The following is a 14,471-nucleotide window of genomic DNA, read 5'->3' on the forward strand; positions in this document are numbered from 1 at the left end:
TCAGTGGGTGCATCACTGAGTGGGGAGAACCTGTTTAATGTTTTGATCAGAACGGTAGAGAGGTGTTTTGACCCGCGACTTTGCCGCCTCACAGTCACCCAGTCGCCCTGCTGTAGAGGCATTGTAACCGGAACCGAACAATGTACAGGACTCCCTGAGTGAAAAAAATGGAGCGAGAGAGAAAATAAACAGAGTGAGAGAGAGAGAGAAAAAAAAAAGAAAACTGCAATAGGCGCGAATGATAATGCTAATGACAAGCTAACCGGCTAACGAATGCTAACGCGCTGCACTCGCGGTTTTAGAATAAAAGTGAACGATCAAATTAATCAGATTAGATTGAAAGATAATATCAGAAATATGGTGGGAATTAAGTTATATTTTATCACTTTAAACAACAGAGAGTGATAGAGATTGTACAGAAAAACAAAGCTACACGGAGCTACAATCACAAACCAGCAGCACTACAAACAGGAAGCAGGAATAACACTGTCCCTCAACAGTTCAAAGAGGGAGTGTGTTGGATGTGAGGGGTCCAGAGTGATCCTGCCAGCCCTTTTGCTCACTCTGGATAAGTACAGTTTTTGGAGAGAAGGGAGGGTTGTACCAATGATTCGCTCAGCAGTCCGGACTACCATACTTATATTTTATCACTTTAAACAACAGAGAGTGATAGTATAGATAGAGATTCTACAGAAAAGTGAGGCTACACAGAGCTACAATCACAAACCAGCAGCACGGTAGACAGGAAGCAGGAATAACCAAGGAAGCAAAAATCCAGAATTTTTGGGTATAATATGTCAGTTTACTTTATTTTGTTATCCTCACTTACATAAATGAACTATAGTGTCCTGCACTTACTAGTAAAAAAGTATCAAAAATTATATCTGGTGATATATAATTTTTGGTTTGACTGTATATAGTTTGCAATATAATAGTATTGTTTTTACCAATAAGGGCAAAAATAGTACTTGTGTTAGGTAAGTAAGGGGAAAGAGGATATTAATCCTGACTTTTGTTTTGATAGGTTTAACAAAACAAAAAACAGTTGTGGATCATTCAGATAACAGTATTAAAAATTAAGCATATGTAAACTCCATCCATCCATCCATCCACTTAAATGAGAAAGTGAAAAATGTGTATCATTTATCACCAATTTTCACATTGTGAACAAGCCCATGCAACAGATTTGTTTGTCAAACACGATCAACCTTATAAGTTTGTGGTTCGTGTCGATATGTATCAGTCAGTGATCTGGGGCCTGGGACAGAGTATGTCCTGCGTACCACACACCGCAACTCTGACATTCTTGATACAATTCCTGCAGTGTCGACTCTATGCATTGATGCACGAACCCACTGCCACTGCACTCGATGTCCCTGTCCGCAGCAGTCCCAACATCATTCGGTATCCAGCATGTGGGTTGCTGGTGTGAATGTATAACACCAGGGCATCAAGTTCATCATCAGTCAAGTCACTGTACAGATCTCTCACCGAGAATCCCCAATCATTCATACGTCTCTGCAGAGTCCACCTAGAAATCCCTACAAAATTTGCAATGCACTTCACAGACAGGCCCATATTAAGAAGTTCATACACATATTCCTTAGATACTACAACTGTGGGGCGGCAACTATTTCCCCTCTCCAGGTAAACTGTTATACATGTTTCCTTGCCATTTTGCCCAGAGACAAGGCGATGCACCTCAGTAAGGGCATCATAGACTGCTTGAGGGATCTGAAGTTGGTTTGATATTGTGCTGAGTACAACAAGCTCTTGTGATTATATAAACTCCAAATAATCTAAGTCCAGAGGGGCACGATCAAGGCAACTTGATAGCCTGATGTAGAGCCTGTCCAGTAAATGACTGATTAGCATTTCCTAGAGGGAACAAAAAATATTTTGTTACAAAACTAGTTTGAACAAATTATTTTAACATCTCAACAATGTTGGCTGCCTAAATTATACATTCAGACTAAGTCAATAAACAATTATCAAAAGAATCATGACTGGACTGTAATAATTTATCAGTTTTGCATAAAAAAAACATTAAATTAAAATACTGGAATTCATTTTCACTCACTTACTAAACTCTAGGTTAGTTTTGGGAGGAAGCAAATGTTTCCATGTGGTTAAGCCTCTGTTGCAGGTCAGCAAGCATGACTTAGTGGGACACTGCATATGGGAGTGAGACATCAGTTTTATAAACTCTGCAGGATAGTGGCCGGCCTTCAGGACCAAGTTTGCCCATCCCTGCTAATTAATTACTATTCACCAAAGAAAAAGAAAAAAAAGAAAAAAACATGGTACCCTTGGTTTTACTCACCTGCGAAGATGCACCCTGATCTGTCACTTTTCTATAAGGTAAAGCATAACAGAATACAAGGAATAAATCGTTATATTAGACAGTGTAATTTAATACGAGACAATTGAATAGCAAACTTAACAGTGCAGGTAGGCTAACGTTAGCTTACCTTTCGTGAAATAAGACTTGCTAACCTAACTAAGAAACACTGTTTACCAACGTAGCTATATTTAAGCTATAAACAAATGATTTCAGAAAAAAGAAAGAAAAAAAAACCACGTAAATTTTTTGATACTTGTCGCTGTCAAGATACTCGCAGCTCGCGATTTTTCGGGGTTGTGGCTAAAACTAGGGGGCGTGTTTCGGGCGCCAACTGATAGGTGCCCAAATGAGCTCTTCTGATTGGCCGAAATTCTCTGCTCTCTGAACAGTGCCCGCCGTTGCCTCTACAGATGCACAAATCACTTTTGCACCATTTTTCACACAGATATGTGGTGCAAAAGGGAGAGAGCTTGAAACTTGTCATTTGCAAGCAAAAAGCAGTGTTTGAGACTCGTAGCAGCAGATTCACGCCGTTGTAGTTATGCACTTGTGTTTGTGCTAGAAAAAGCATCCAAGAAAAAAAAATATATGTAAGAAAACATTCTACAAGCGTGCAAATCTCATTGCAAGAATTCACAAACTGATTTGCGGATGTACAAAATTCGTCCGTGACTTCACATTTTTTGATGCAGGTGTGTGAATGTGTTTTGCACCATATGCACTGCAGCAATAGTAGCAAAACATGTGAGCGTACGAGTTTCTTGATTTGTGATTCGTAGACTAGGATTTGTGCACCTGCAGTGAAGGATTCAAGAAGGTGTAACTGTTGTGTTGTGTTTGTGGAAGATTGAGTTCAGCTCATGAAAAATGGGGGCAAAACAAAAGTGTGGCGTTTATAATTTTGTTCAGTGTATATATGAAAACATTCTACAAGCGTGCAAATCTCATTGCAAGAATTCACAAACTGATTTGCGGATGTACAAAATTAGTCCGTGACTTCACATTTTTTGATGCAGGTGTGTGAATGTGGTTTTGCACCATATTCACCATATTCAATGCTATTGTCAATAGCAAAACATGTGAGCGTACGAGTTTCTTGATTTGTGATTCGTAGAGTAGGATCTGTGCACCTGCAGTGAAGGATTCAAGAAGGTGTAACTGTTGTGTTGTGTTTGTGGGAGAGAAAAAAAAATCTACAAGTTTGCAACTTTTGTCTGTGACTTCAAATTTACTGATACACATGTGTAGCTATTCTCTACAACTACAAATTCTGCTGTCACGGACACTCAGTTCTTTTGCACCAAAAATACCATAGTTAAAGGGGTTTAAATACTTTCAATGTTCGTGAAGTATATACTGTATCTGCGGCGAATGTAATGAGAGGTTCCTTTAAGAAACGTCAGGTGATGTCATCGAGCGTCTGTATGAACGTTTGAGCGTGTGCACGATGAGGAAGTCACCAAACTATTTTGCATGTGTGTGTGTGATCACTGTTTTGAGTGTAATCTGATATCGTCCAGGTACAGAACTCTATGTATAACGGTTTTATGAAAGTGTGTAATTGCTGTTTACTGGAAGATTGCCTCGAATGTCGATTTATATCCATAGGGAGTTGGATGTTAATGCAGGATTGCGTGGATGTGTGGGTGTGACTGAGCTACCGCGCCACATGTACAGACGAGGCCTGTAGTGTTATATTAGTGTGTAACATCAGAAACACAGGAAAAAGTGAGTAATATACACACTGTTGTTTTAGGTGTATTTTGTAAATATTATTGTAGTCTAAATGTTCGTGCAGTTTTAAGATGTCATGTTTTCTTTATAGAGTGCCACTACCGTATTGTTGTTACTGGGGTTTCATTTTTTCTTTTGCATTGTCCTTTATTGTTGCACACAAGAAGAGCACACGAATTGTACTTTATTTTGGGGTGAACAATTTGCTGTGTAATCCAAAGATATTCTGACATTGTATTTTGTTTTATTCCGGGTTTTCTGCCCCACATACCTAAATTATAAAGAAATAGAAACTCCTAACCAATTATAAAGAATAAAATACGAACCTCACTCATATTTATTGGTTCTGCGTGTAATTTCTCTGTGGCCACAGGTGTAAGAAAACAAACATATAACCACAGACAATAGGGGGAGAGTGGGGTAAGATGAGCCAGTGGGTAAGTTGACCCACCCCCTGTATCTTGCCAACTGTACACTTTTATTGTCATGTGACCATATATTTTGAAACCACCCATAATTTCTGCCAGACTGAAAAGAAGAAACACACGGGAGGAGTGGAAGGCACACAATTACTTTAAAAACTGTTTTTGGCTTGTCAAAGTAAAATTTTAGCATGACATATGTAATGGCTGTTACATCAAAGTAAATTGATCCAGGTCTAAAAATATTTAGGATGCATATAAGTGATTTAGCAATGTATAAAACCATGTAAATAATTTAGCTAAATATTAGCCTGAATTAGTAAGCAAGCTAGTTTTTTTCCAAAATGACAGCTATGGGGCTGTGGGGTAAACTGAGCCAGCATTTTATCTTACCCTACCATAAGGCACTGAAGTTAAGTTAAATCTCTGAAGTATAAACTGGTAGTTTAATGTGATAGTACACAACTGATTTAGTTTATCATATATACATATTATTAATTGTAGTTTAGTTGATAGGGACAGTGTACAAGGGCACCAAATCCATATCTGATAAGAACCAGAAGATGCTTTTCATCACTTTTTCATTTGCTTGGTTTTATGTTGTTTACATTAGCTTTAAGAAAAGAAATAAGACTGTTTGAAAAAGGAAATTTGATTATTAAATGAGTTTTTAAAAGAGGAAAATTATATTTCAAATTTAACATGGGTTTGAACCAGATTCAGTCAGATGGTCAGTTTACAACCAGATGGTTCATCTTACTCATTGACTCGGGTCAACTTACCCCCACCCTGGGGCAAACTGAGCCACAGGAACACTTTTTTATAAGAAGCCATATTTTTAGAACCCTTTGTCATAGATACATTCTGATCATTTAAAATGATAGGAAACATCCTGAAGTTACTTTAGATACTTTGATTGTACTAATGTGTGATTTTCCCTTATCTTGAGGACCACATAAGTAAAAAGTGGCTCATCTTACCCCACTCTCCCCTAAATAAGACTATAGCTGTATAATTTCTATGAACGTGTATGTGTTCTGGCCACATGACTGAGCACTCAAATGAACGCAAGGGAATCAAATATTAGTCTGTTTATTCTAAGCAAGCACAAGCAGCTATTAAAATATTAACGCAAAAAAACGAGGGCATGTTTTTCTCTGGTGATTTGTAGGCTATTTGTTGTCATTCGGATTAGATAACGTCTCATGTAAACAGTCCACCGAATCTTTCAATCGGAATGATTTTAATCGAATTTCACGTATAAACATAGTTGATCTTCGTTATGGTGCCATATACAGTTTTGGGAGTTTCATTCTTATTTTATGAAAGCCTCAAGTGCAGTTAATAATTTGTCATGCTGTACGTGCAAACAGACGACGGCGTCGTTGAAGCCATGCTCTTTTGTTTGCCGTCAAACGGTTGAGCACTGCTGTGTGTGTATCCTGTCGCAAAATGCAGCGAAAAGTCCAACACGATGGTAATAATGTGATTGGGGGGGGGCATGTTGTTTTATTCTTAGGCCATGGATGTGCGGGAGTGTGAAATTCCCTGCAGGAGTGTGGCCGCATCAAAACCAGAAACAACAAACTAGTGAAATACTATCTTGAATCATTTACAGCTGAATTGCTCAATCAGTTATTTAAAACAGTGTGAATATACGGTAGCCGAGAAGTGCAAAGCAAATCACAATTCTGAAAACAAAATAACAAATTACAAATGCCGAACGTATTTTTTCTCCCTTTTCAAATCTCGTATCACATCGTAAAGGCATTTTCAATAAAAATTAAGGAAATAATCAAAAAGTTGTATCGGGTAGGGTTAGGGTAGGTGTAGGGAGGGCTTTATTGTAACTTCAAGGGTGCAATAGCATCTAGAATAGTTGTACATACAGAATTAAAAGAACAAAACAGCGACTCTGGGTCCAAATAAGATGATGGGTTTTCAAAGGCAGAAACATTACTATTCTTCACAAATGCCACAGAAAAATCGTTAATAATGCTAGAATTTATCATACGACACAGACGTGCATTAGAGCGCAATTTAGTAATCTGACAGGTTTACTAAAAAATGTAAAATTTCACCATGTGGTGGGTTTTCCTAGATCGCATCACATATTTTATCAACAACTTTTATTGTCTGCTAATTGTATTTGCATTAAGAAAATGTTTGCTTTTTGGGTTTTCTGTTTTAAATTTCTCAATAAAGCTTCTGAATTGAATTGAATTGAATTGAAAGCCTTTATTGTCATTGTATTTTTCTGCACACAATGAAATTAAGAGCACTGCTCCTGACTGGTGTAAGAAAACAAACATATAACCACAGACAATAAATAAGACTATAGACTATGTGCAGTACAATTATAAAAGTATATACAACAAGTCATAATATTGCACATTGAGTAATCTGAGTAAAGTGAGCATTGGCAGTACTGCACATTGACCTCTACATTGATATGAAACAGTAAGTATATACAAAAATTACAAACTGAAATGGGTTAAGTGGCAGTAGTGATAAGTGACCAGATACAGTCTTGCACTTTGACATGCCACATCTAATGCATTTGTTAAGTATCCACTTAGTACTGCCATTTTTGACACTACCGAGGCAAAGGGATAAGAACGCTTATGCTTACCGTTCTTCTAAAAACAATAACTAGAAGTTGTCCTGGCTCCTGCAGCTTTCTTTCCCTCTCTTATGGTTGCCAGGTTTTCACAGCAAAACCTGCCCAATTGCTACTCAAAATATCCCAAAACTAGCCCAATCGCTTTTCAGGGGGATTCCCGGTAAATATTGCGTTACAGGGGCTAAAATAAGGCCAATGTTTTTTGGCGGGGTTCCCCTGGTAAAAGTCACATTACAAAATTCTTCTTACAAAATGTTATTCCTACTGATAGCATGTCATTATGTAATTTAATTGTCATTTCCTCATGGTAATATTATGGATTATCAATATATATTTGTAGGCCCCCCTCGTTGAGGGCCCCAGTTCCACTATAACCCCCTGTCCGACGCACCTGTGCACAAAATTCAAAACCAGATACAACAAACTAGCGAAATACTATCTTGAATCATTTACAGCTGAATTGTTCAATCAGTTATTTAAAACAGTGTGAATATGATGAAATGAGTATTATTTTCCCTCCTCCTCTCGACTCCAGTCCAGCGGGTGGCGCTAAAACACAGACGCTTGTTTGCCAAACACCATTAAACCTCAGAGGAAGAAGATTAGTTTCTCTGTGCTCTGTATTAAACCAGCATCACGACAAACAAAACAAGCTGTTAGAAATGTTGTTTCTGTAAATATAAAAATACAGTTTTCTGTATCTGCTGTATCTGAGATCTGCTGCTGTGACGATGGTGTTTGTTGAAGAGGAGAGTGAGGAGAACACGAGTGAACCAGAAGAGAATAAAACATGAGGAGCAAGGAGGTTGGTGTTTATTCTTCATTCATCTTTAATGACTGTTTGTGGTACACACAAAGCATTAACCCTCTGGGGTCTGAGCGGGTTTTGGGGCCCAGGAGTAGTTTTAACATGCCCTGACATTTGTGCTTTTTTCAGTATCTTAAAAACATATTAATGACTCTGTAATCAGCAGAAACTGTGCTACAATAATACATAGGAAGCATGAATATAACCTACATGTTTGTGTTTTTGATAAAACGTTTATGCGTGGTTAGTGAAAAAATAACATTTTTAAGTCATTAAAATAAGTCCATAAAACTCATACAGAACATTTGTTCACAATACTTTTGAGAACTGGATGTGGTAGACTAGTTTTAAAACCCATTAGCATCAAGTCTTGTCTGGTACCAAAACTGTATTAATAGTCTTCTATGAGCCTAGAAGTTGACTGAGCAAAGCCAGAGAAGAGCAGAAGCAGTAGATGAAGGGATGATGATAAAAAGGAGCAAAGTTTATTGTAAAATCTTAGTTGCATATGTTTCAATGCTCACACTTCGACCAGCACAAATCCAAGTAGTGTTTTACCAAACACAATAACATCCCATAAACCTTGAGTTTACATAAACATTCCCTCTTATCTCTTATTCATTCAGACAAAACAGTTAATTAAACCTCACAATCATCAGATTAAGCAATGAAAGTGCATAAACAAGGAAAATTATATTGTTCATGATGTTGATCAAGCATATTTAATAGCTCTCTCAATAGAAACATGAGATTTGTGCTTATAATATTTTAAAACTAATCATTTATGCCTGATGAAGGTCAGTGGACCGAAACGTTGCTTGTGCTTATAACAATAATTTTCAATATTTAGCAAGTACTGATAGTGATTGCATATTTTTATATTTTGGATTCGACAGTGTTGTTGGACTATTTTTTCAGGTGTGCTGAGTTTGTGTTGATTGAAAACTAATAATTTGAAAAGCAGTGTACCTCATTCATGGAAAGATTCAGGGACGTATAATTTATAAAATTACATCAAAATGATCAATTTTATAATGCAATTGTCTACTTTCCGCTGTTATATCAGGGTTAATTTTTATGTCCTTTTACTTTTCTGTATTTTTTTTTTAAACAAGTTATTGATAAATGTACTGTTTTTTTTACTTTTGTTTCAGAGTTGATTGAAGATGAAGTTGAGAAAAATCATGTCAAAAGTGGAAAAAAACCCAAACAGAAAGATTTAAAGAAAAAAAGAGCCAAGAAATATTTCACATGCACTCAGTGTGGAAAGAGTTTGACATACAAACATACTCTTGAGCTTCACATGAGAGTTCACACTGGAGAGAAACTGTACACATGTGATCAGTGCGGGAAGAGTTTCACACAAAAAGGAAACCTTTCAGCATACATGAGAGTTCATACTGGAGAGAAACCATTCACTTGTGATCAGTGCGGGAAGAGTTTCACTCAATCAGCAAACCTTAAGGATCACATGAACATCCACACTGGAGGGAAGCGGCACACATGTGATCAATATATTTCTACATATTTCCGATAAAATTTCAGTTGTACGCGAGCTTCCGGTTTAGCGTTCTCCGATAGCAAGCTGTGGTAATAGCGTGGTCTTTCTGTAAAATTTTCGATTAACTAGCGATTACAAATAATTATTTTATATTATGTATTTTATTAACTGTATTAACATAACATTTTAGTATATTATATTAAAATATAACATTTTATTATTGAGTTCAAGAAGCTTCAAGTTCCTTCGGCGTGAAGGTGCAACATCTATGTATTGCTGTGTCCCATTATGTGAAACATCCTCAAGGTGTAATTCTGTGGTTAGTATCCATACTTTCCCTTTGGACAAGGAAACGCGTAAAAAAATGGATTCACTATATCCGACGTGAGGATTTTAATATCACTCCTAACACAAGAGTCTGCAGTCGTCACTTCAAGAGTGATGATTTGATTGAGCCATCGACTACCTCAGGACGCCGGCTACTGAAGAAAGGTGCAGTGCCCACTTTGTTTGAGTGGAACAACTACTCCATTTTAACACCAAGGCGCACCGGGGTATGGCAGAGGGGAGAAGTTTCCCCTCCACTGAACAAAGATCCTGTGCCTATGGACCTCCAGCATCAGGAGCATGACTATTGTTCATTTCCCGTTCCTGCGACCGTCGATCTTTCTTTAGATCAGACTGAAGATCTCCGAAAGGAAGTGGAACAACTGAGGAAACAGGTGGAAGAACTGTCTGTCCGTCAGAGATTTTGCTTGGGCAGATTTGCTGCATCAGACGATGACATACGGTTCTACACTAGGTCAGATTTAAAACGTATAAATTATATTATATTGTATCATTATTAAGATGCTGTATTATAAACCAAAAACTAATTTTCTGGTCTTTGCATAATACAGTATGTCCATGTAGATATTTTATTTACAGGTCAGTAAACCCGTATAATATACAAGTAAGCTACAATACAGTCTAAAAGTAAGCTAAAACTGTTGGTCATTTTGTGATGTATATTATCTCAAACATGTCCCACATCTTATGTAGGTTTGTGACTTACAATCACTTAATGGCGTTCTGGAGACTCATTGAACCTGCATCCCACAACATGGTTCGTGTGACCAGAGCAAGGGCAGCTACATCTAGGAGTGAAGGTGGAGCATCAGCCAATGCATCTATAAATATTTTTTTCATTTATCATTCCTTTCTAATTTTGTATATTATACAGTACATACAATATACATCGTGTTATGAATGTGTGGGGGGATGTGGAAGAAAACAAAATTTAAATGTTACAAATGCTACTTTCTCTGTGTATAAACACGCATATAAAAGTTTTTTAAAATTTTGTTTTAACAGGGTCAATGCCTGCAGCCCATAGATGAGTTTTTTTTTCTCTTCATGGTCCATCTCTCAGTTGGTCTGACACAAAGGAATCTGGCTCACATATTTGATATTCATCAGTCCACCATGAGTCACATTATAACAACCTGGGCAGATTTTCTGTATACCGTTCTTGGATCAGTGCGCATCTGGATGTCTGAGGAGGCTCAGGCTCACATGCCAAAGGAGTTCCAAGACTATCTAGACACACAAGTGGTGATTGACTGCACAAAGCTGCGGTGCCAAACTCCATGCTCTCTCCTGCTTCAAAGTGAAGTGTTCTCCTCTTATAAATCCCACTGCACCTTCAAGGGGTTAATTGGCATGGGACCACATGGCGCAGTCACCTTTGTGTCATCCCTGTATGCAGGATCCATCAGTGACAAGGAGCTTCTCAAGCAGTCTGGGATTGTGTCTCTGCTGAAACCTGACATGGCTATTATGGTCGACAAAGGTTTTCTTGTGGACGACTGTGTGCCATGCAAAGTCTACAGACCTGCTTACCTGTCGAAAAGGGAACAGATGTCGGCTGATGAGGTAAAGGAAACTCAATCCATTGCTCGACTGAGGGTCCATGTTGAGCGTCTCATCCGCAGGGTGAAACAACACAAGCTGTTTGATACAGTCATCCCTCTTTCCATCACAGGGAGCATCAACCAGCTATACACTGTTGCTTGCCTCCTTGTGAACTACCAGAATGGCCCCTTGGTAAAAGCATGGGCAAAGGATTAAAGACTAGACAAGACACTTGCTGTAGGGGATGGATCAATTTGAATTTATTTGTATATAATGTAATGTAAATATGTTGATTAATTGTAAACTATTTTAATAATTCAATTAAATTCAAGTTTATTTGTATAGCGCTTTTCACGAAACAAATCGTTGCAAAGCAACTTTACAGCAAATTAAGTTTCTACAATATTTAGTGGTAGCTTATCAGTGGTGACTGTCAGTTAATGTACATATGGTAGAAATGTACGGAAAAATCAATTAAAGACGTAATCAAACAGACGATGAACACTATTAACAGCAATTATTATATGATGCAATCAAACTTATAGCAAAATGTGGTAGTTCTGTATGTTGTTTCAGGGTTGGCATCATCTGAGCTCCTATGAGGGGTTGGCATCACTTAATAACCGCCAGCTTGAATGGTTTTGGGACGTGACCTAAAGAATAATGTGTCTGTAAATAAATAACTTTGATACAGCGTTTCTGTAAACTGTAAATATAAATAAATTGTGATAGTGCTTCTGTAAACATGCAAATATAAATAACTTTGATACGTTTCTGTAAACATGTAAATATAAATAACTTTGATAGTGCTTCTGTAAACATGTAAATATAAATAACTTTGATACAACGTTTCTGTAAACATGTAAATACAAATAACTTTGATAGTGCTTCTGTAAATATAAATAACCTTGATACGTTTCTGTAAATATAAATAACTCTGATACAGAGTTTATGTAAAAATGTAAATATAAATAACTTTGATACATTTCTGAAAATGAAAATTTTCTGAAAATGTGTAAATAACTTTTTACAATGTAAAACAACTTGAATTTCTTTTTCTTTTTTACGTGTTTAAGGATCTTGGCAGGTAGAAATAAAAAAAGAAATGGTCAGCCCTCTCTCTAATGGTTTTAAACATTCTACAGTCTTTGTAGATGCATTGGATCATCATGTCATCCTGTGCGTACACAACAAAATCACACCAGTCCAATCCCGAAATCTTTCAAAATTACTATCTTTCTTTTAAAGTGCTAAACTTATTTACTGAATAGACTTGTTATGCCTGCATATCTAAACTTACTGTCGAAATTAATAGAAATTTAATTAAAAAAAAAGTTTAGAAAACGTATAAACATTATTTTAAATTATAAACAATAAATCAATCTCCCTACTCTCAAACTATGTGACTTCTGTCTTCCTCATAGATCTGAAACAAGTCGCCCTCCTCGCCCTCTCTCCTGTCACCTGATCCTTTTCAGAAACTGAAAAAAAAAGACATTTATAGCTTTAAGGGATCATACAGATCGTATTAACATAATAATAACATTAGTGAAACTATAAAAACACAAGATCTTAAAAAGGTTAAGTACAGTGCTTAATTTGTAAATGAAACCTTGCCGGATCCAAATCAGCAGTTAAAAGGCGCCGTGACCGACACTGACAATACTTCAGTTTTCCCGGAACAATCAATGATGTCACTAAACGGTGATGACACAACTATAAGTGCATCGTTCACAAGTTTCTGCATGGACCTAACTATACAGCCTAGGTTTTCCAACCCTGGGTCAAAAATGGGTCGCCAGGATGATTTAAAGGTGCAATAGCTGATTGGCTTCAGAAACATTTTTTGTTACGCTGGTTGAAAGTCTCTTCACATCCCGATAGCAATCATTTAGTTAAGTGGTCTAAATGTATTTATCTGTATTTATATATTCTGTGGAAGGCGTAGGACCAAGAAATATTTGTCCAATCAAAACGCTCGGTCGGAGCGTTTTAATTGGCTTTCTTACCTGCCTGTCAACGTATGTATTAGCATACCTCTGCGCACCTGGTTCACGCAGACAGGATACGTCATCAGCGCATTCACGCACGCTGTGCAGACAGAGCGAGAATGGCAGACAAACATCAACAACCCGATCTTCCTTCCTGGTATTGTAGTACTTTTAAAGTTTTCTCAATTTCAAACAGCTTTCTCGACACATGATGTAGACTTGCGCACACACCACATATTATAGCAATTCAAACTTACCATCTCAGTGTGTTCATTATCAAAATAAAATCCAGTCAGTCAAACATATCAATTTAAAGAGTCCGTAGTATAACAGGTCTACAGCTGCTGTAATGCCAAGCACATGTGAAGAGGATGATTTTTCCGTCGATATGCGAACGCGCATGAAGCCTAGTCTACATTAACATTGAAATACATTAGTAGCACCAATCTACAAGAGCGATTTTGAACGTAAGAAAGCTGATTGGTCAATAATATGTAGAGGACCAATACATAATCAACAAATCATGCTCCAAATACATCTACATAAACACGCAATCGCTCTGTCTCGTATGCACGCATGCACTGTCACGATCTAATGCACTTGTTAATGCCGGATCTTTAAAAACAAATACCGGAATGCAAAAATCCAAAATCTGACATTTTCCGGAAAAGAATCCGGCAGGCTCCGGCTCAAATTAAGCACTGATTAAGTAAACAGAACACAAAATATAAGGGTATGCACTGTCATAAATGAAGCTAGCTAACGATAGCTTAGTTGAGAATATGTACCTTCAAAGTTGTTTGATATAACTTGAAACATACAATTTGAAGCCCTCCTCCTTTCTACTTGAAGGAGTGACCGATGCTAATCTTACAATTCGATTGACATCGTTCACTGTAATCCGTGGAAGTTCTTGCAAGCAGCGAGTGTAAAATGTCATGCTGAAAGCACTCATTGAAAACGGTAGGTAAAAACCGCTTCCGGCGCAGCACCGGAAGTTGTGGAGCAACTGAGACAAAACGCGAAAGTAGTCGTGCATAGACTCTATTGTCAAAGAAACATGGAGAAAGACCAACGAACAGACCAGGAGGAACCACAAAGAATTACATTTTCTAAAGGGTTTTTAATAATGTGATATTGTCGGCACAAGGTTCA

General features: G+C 37.4%; 1 protein-coding gene across 3 annotated transcripts; it reads left to right on the forward strand.

Annotated features, from left to right (window-relative positions):
• Positions 1-9,958: 9,958 nt before the first annotated feature.
• On the forward strand, positions 9,959-11,563 carry LOC107701872 (uncharacterized). Of its 3 annotated transcripts, none has more exons than XM_016504012.1 (3): positions 9,959-10,234; positions 10,474-10,580; positions 10,786-11,563. In XM_016504012.1, the coding sequence occupies exon 3, from the start codon at positions 10,828-10,830 to the stop codon at positions 11,539-11,541; it is 714 nt and encodes a 237-aa protein (XP_016359498.1). In that variant the 5' UTR covers positions 9,959-10,234; positions 10,474-10,580; positions 10,786-10,827; the 3' UTR covers positions 11,542-11,563. The 3 variants fall into 2 exon arrangements, with proteins under 3 accessions (XP_016359498.1, XP_016359500.1, XP_016359499.1); XM_016504013.1 differs by lacking the exon at positions 9,959-10,234 and having other exon boundaries at positions 10,414-10,580.
• The last annotated feature ends 2,908 nt before the right edge of the window (positions 11,564-14,471 follow it).

Source organism: Sinocyclocheilus anshuiensis, unplaced genomic scaffold, assembly GCF_001515605.1.
Source record: "Sinocyclocheilus anshuiensis isolate Anshui unplaced genomic scaffold, SAMN03320099.WGS_v1.1 scaffold430, whole genome shotgun sequence".
NCBI classification, from domain to species: Eukaryota; Metazoa; Chordata; class Actinopteri; order Cypriniformes; family Cyprinidae; genus Sinocyclocheilus; species Sinocyclocheilus anshuiensis.

Coding starts and splice junctions, on each gene's coding strand:
- LOC107701872 (XM_016504012.1), top strand. CDS start 10,828: ATGGTCCATCTCTCAGTTGGTCTGACACAAAGGAATCTGGCTCACATA.